The sequence below is a fragment of the Podarcis bocagei genome (genome assembly GCF_964188305.1).
Source record: "Podarcis bocagei genome assembly, chromosome: 2".
NCBI lineage: Eukaryota > Metazoa > Chordata > Lepidosauria > Squamata > Lacertidae > Podarcis > Podarcis bocagei.
In genome coordinates, this window is record NC_138126.1 from 20776851 (window position 1) to 20780651 (window position 3801).

At 51.5% G+C, this 3801-nt stretch overlaps 1 protein-coding gene across 1 annotated transcript; it reads right to left on the minus strand.

Annotated features, from left to right (window-relative positions):
- Window positions 1-1463: 1463 nt before the first annotated feature.
- Window positions 1464-2865, minus strand: LOC308579785 (uncharacterized protein; the record flags this gene model as incomplete). The annotated part of the gene is made up of 4 exons (XM_081180718.1): window positions 2637-2865; window positions 2457-2606; window positions 2137-2426; window positions 1464-2016 (listed from the first exon to the last, which is right to left on the minus strand). Exons 1-4 carry the CDS (start codon window positions 2772-2774, stop codon window positions 1464-1466), a joined length of 1131 nt encoding a protein of 376 aa, XP_081036844.1. The 5' UTR covers window positions 2775-2865.
- Between the last annotated feature and the right edge of the window lie 936 nt (window positions 2866-3801).

Here is a 3801-nt window from a genome sequence, read left to right on the forward strand (position 1 = left end):
ATAAAAAAACTCACTCAAATCAAGAGCAAGTTTACTGCAACCATAGGAGCCAACTCCTAGGGGCCGAAGTCCCTTTGCCCCTCCCCAGTAAAATATTTGAGGAGGCCAGGATCCCTCAATGTTGATGGGAAGTGCCATTCAAATTGTGTGATTGATTATGTGGCGTGGGACTTACCTGCCGCCACCACCACCCCATTTTTTATTGAAGTTGACACCCCGACTATAGCCCTAAAAAGCTCATGCCATAAGGAATTTGTTAGGATGCTTCCAGATCAGTGTTTAACATGGGAATGGTACTGCTTGTGAATGCGGGTCTCATCCTTTCTTTCTATTTGCCCAGCATTTTGTTGACATAAAAATGTCAGCCTTTATTTCCCCCATCCAATTTAATGCCTATTCAATCTTTCTGGCAGTACAGTGGTACCTCAGGTTAAGTTCTTAATTCGTTCCGGAGCTCCGTTCTTAACCTGAAACTGTTCTTAACCTGAAGCACCACTTTAACTAATGGGGCCTCCTGCTGCTGCCGCGCCGCCGGAACACAATTTCTGTTCTCATCCTGAGGTAAAGTTCTTAACCTGAGGTACTATTTCTGGGTTAGCGGAGTCTGTAACCTGAAGCGTATGTAACCTGAAGCGTATGTAACCTGAGGTACCATTGTAATCATATCTCAGTGATCCATTTGGAGAATTAAGCTGCTCTCCAAAAGCAATCCTCATCTCGCTCAGCCCACAATGGCAAAAATCTTGCCTTGTCTTGATAAACTCCCTCAATTTCAGCCTGGAAATTACCATATTTTTCCATATATAACACTCCCCCCCTCCCTCCCTCTCTCTCTCTCTCTCTCTCTCTCTCTCTCTCTCACACACACACACACACACACACACACACTGTGTAACACGACCCCTATTTTTTTGGGACTCCAAATAAAGAAATCCCCCATATGCACTATCCATGTATAAGACGACCCCCAATTTTAAACTTGAACAAATACGGGGGGGGGTATAGTCTTATACACGGAAAAATACGGTATCTGCCCTGTCTGGTTTACTTCCAAGCCAGGAACGCCTTGCTAGGATCAGGCCAATGTCTGGCATGTTGACATGTGATGAAGACATAGTGGCCACTTTTGTTGGAAGGACTTTAAAGCCATTAAGGAGGGCGAACAGGGTCTTCATCCGTGTTCTACTCTAGTGTCACTTTTCGGCTGTCGACTAGCAGCTAAAGCCACTACATTTTGTATAATTTGCACGACAGTCGGGTTTCGGAATTCAGCAGCTCCTGACACCACTTTTACAACTGAAAACCAGGACATGCCAGGCATTTTCTTGACGTATGGAAAGCCTAGAATTCCTGGAATGCAGAGGTGTCATGTAAAGGGAGATGTAAAGGCACTCACATAGCCAAACTTCTCAACAGGACTGGAATTATGCCTCTAAAACGTTTTAATAAAGTTTAATCATATTTTATAGATGCCGCCTCTGGCGCACCCACTCCAGCTCCAGCAGCCTCTGGCGCAACCACTCCAGCTCCAGCAGCCTCTGGCACAACCACTCCAGCTCCAGCAGCCTCTGGCACAACCACTCCAGCTCCAGCAGCCTCTGGCGCAACCACTCCAGCTCCAGCAGCCTCTGGCGCAACCACTCCAGCTCCAGCAGCCTCTGGCGCAACCACTCCAGCTCCAGCAGCCTCTGGCGCAACCACTCCAGCTCCAGCAGCCTCTGGCGCAACCACTCCAGCTCCAGCAGCCTCTGGCGCAACCACTCCAGCTCCAGCAGCCTCTGGCACAACCACTCCAGCTCCAGCAGCCTCTGGCGCAACCACTCCAGTTCCAGCAGCCTCTGGCGCACCCACTCCAGCTCCAGCAGCCTCTGGCGCACCCACTCCAGCTCCAGCAGCCTCTGGCACAACCACTCCAGCTCCAGCAGCCTCTGGCACAACCACTCCAGCTCCAGCAGCCTCTGGCGCAACCACTCCAGTTCCAGCAGCCTCTGGCGCACCCACTCCAGCTCCAGCAGCCTCTGGCGCACCCACTCCAGCTCCAGCAGCCTCTGGCACAACCACTCCAGCTCCAGCAGCCTCTGGCACAACCACTCCAGCTCCTGCAGCCTCTGGCGCAACCACTCCAGTTCCAGCAACCTCTGGTGCACCCACATCACCTCCAGAAACCTCTGGTGCACCCACATCACCTCCAGAAACCTCTGCCGCACCCACATCACCTCCAGAAACCTCTGGTGCACCCACATCACCTCCAGAAACCTCTGGTGCACCCACATCACCTCCAGAAACCTCTGGTGCACCCACATCATCCCCAGAAACCTCTGGCACACCCACATCACCTCCAGAAACCTCTGGTGCACCCACATCACCTCCAGAAACCTCTGGCGCACCCACATCATCCCCAGAAACCTCTGGTGCACCCACATCACCTCCAGAAACCACTTGCCCAGACACATCACCTCCAGAAACCTCTGGTGCACCCACATCACCTCCAGAAACCTCTGGTGCACCCACATCATCCCCAGAAACCTCTGGTGCACCCACATCACCTCCAGAAACCTCTGGTGCACCCACATCACCTCCAGAAACCTCTGGTGCACCCACATCACCTACAGAAACCACTTGCCCAGACACATCACCCCCAGAAACCTCTGGTGCACCCACATCACCCCCAGAAACCTCTGGGACAGGCACCTCCTCTTCAGCAACCTCTGGCACTGCCACACCGGACTCAGCAGCCACTGGAACGGGCACCTCAGCTTCAGAGGGCACTGCATGCTCTGATACAGGCACAACAGTCCCCACCCCTGGTGCCAATGTTACAATGAGTTCTGGAACCACAGATTTAACTTCAGCACCAAATGCTACCACAGGTAGGATTTTTTATTGGTATTACAACACAGCACTTAAGGTCCCCATATTAGACATAAATATCTGTGCAGACAAAGACATTATGTGAAGAAGGCTTTGACCTGGGTGTTTCCCTGGCGTATTATTTTCCTACATGCAGGGATATGCTTTTTCCACTGGAGGTCCAGATATAGAAGCCCTCACTGGCAGCCTGAAATGGCGCAGGCTGTGAAAGGCATTACCTCTTCACAGCTGGAAGGACTAGGTTTGTGTAGCTTGGTTGTGAGAAAATGGGAGAGGAGCATGATAGTGGTCTTCAGATATTTGAAAAACTTGTCCTCGGTTGCTCCAGAAGGCACTACTAGTAGAATCTGACGGGTGGCAATTGCAGCAACCCAGATTTTGGATGGGCATGAGGAGATTCATCCTAATGGTATGAACCGAAAGCCATCTGCTTTCACTGTGCATCGAATGCGCTTTAAATGCATGCACGGTGCAGTCAACACCAGGGATGGGAACCTGTGGCTTTCCAATAAATTGTTGGCCACCCCTGGCCATTGGCCTTCCCTCCTCATTATGGTAACCCGCAAAAGGAGCGTGCATGTGCATAGTTCTGTTAATGCCTGACTCATAACCCTTATCTTTTCTCTGCAGAAAACCCCAAACGGGACGAAGGCCTGCCTGCTTGGGCCATCATTCTGATCAGTGTATCCGCTGTGTTGGGAACTGTTCTCGTGGTTTTCCTCGGCTGCTTGGTAAGGAACATGGGTGGCGCAAGAAAGCAGACCCTCCAAGTACCCCTCTTTTCCAGGGACAGTTCCGGATGTGCAGGAGCTGTACCAGTTTCTGATTTGACCCCGGAATGCCCCGCTTTTCCTTAAAAGGTAAAGGTAAAGGGACCCCTGACCATTAGGTCCAGTCGTGACCGACTCTGGGGTTGTGGCGCTCATCTCG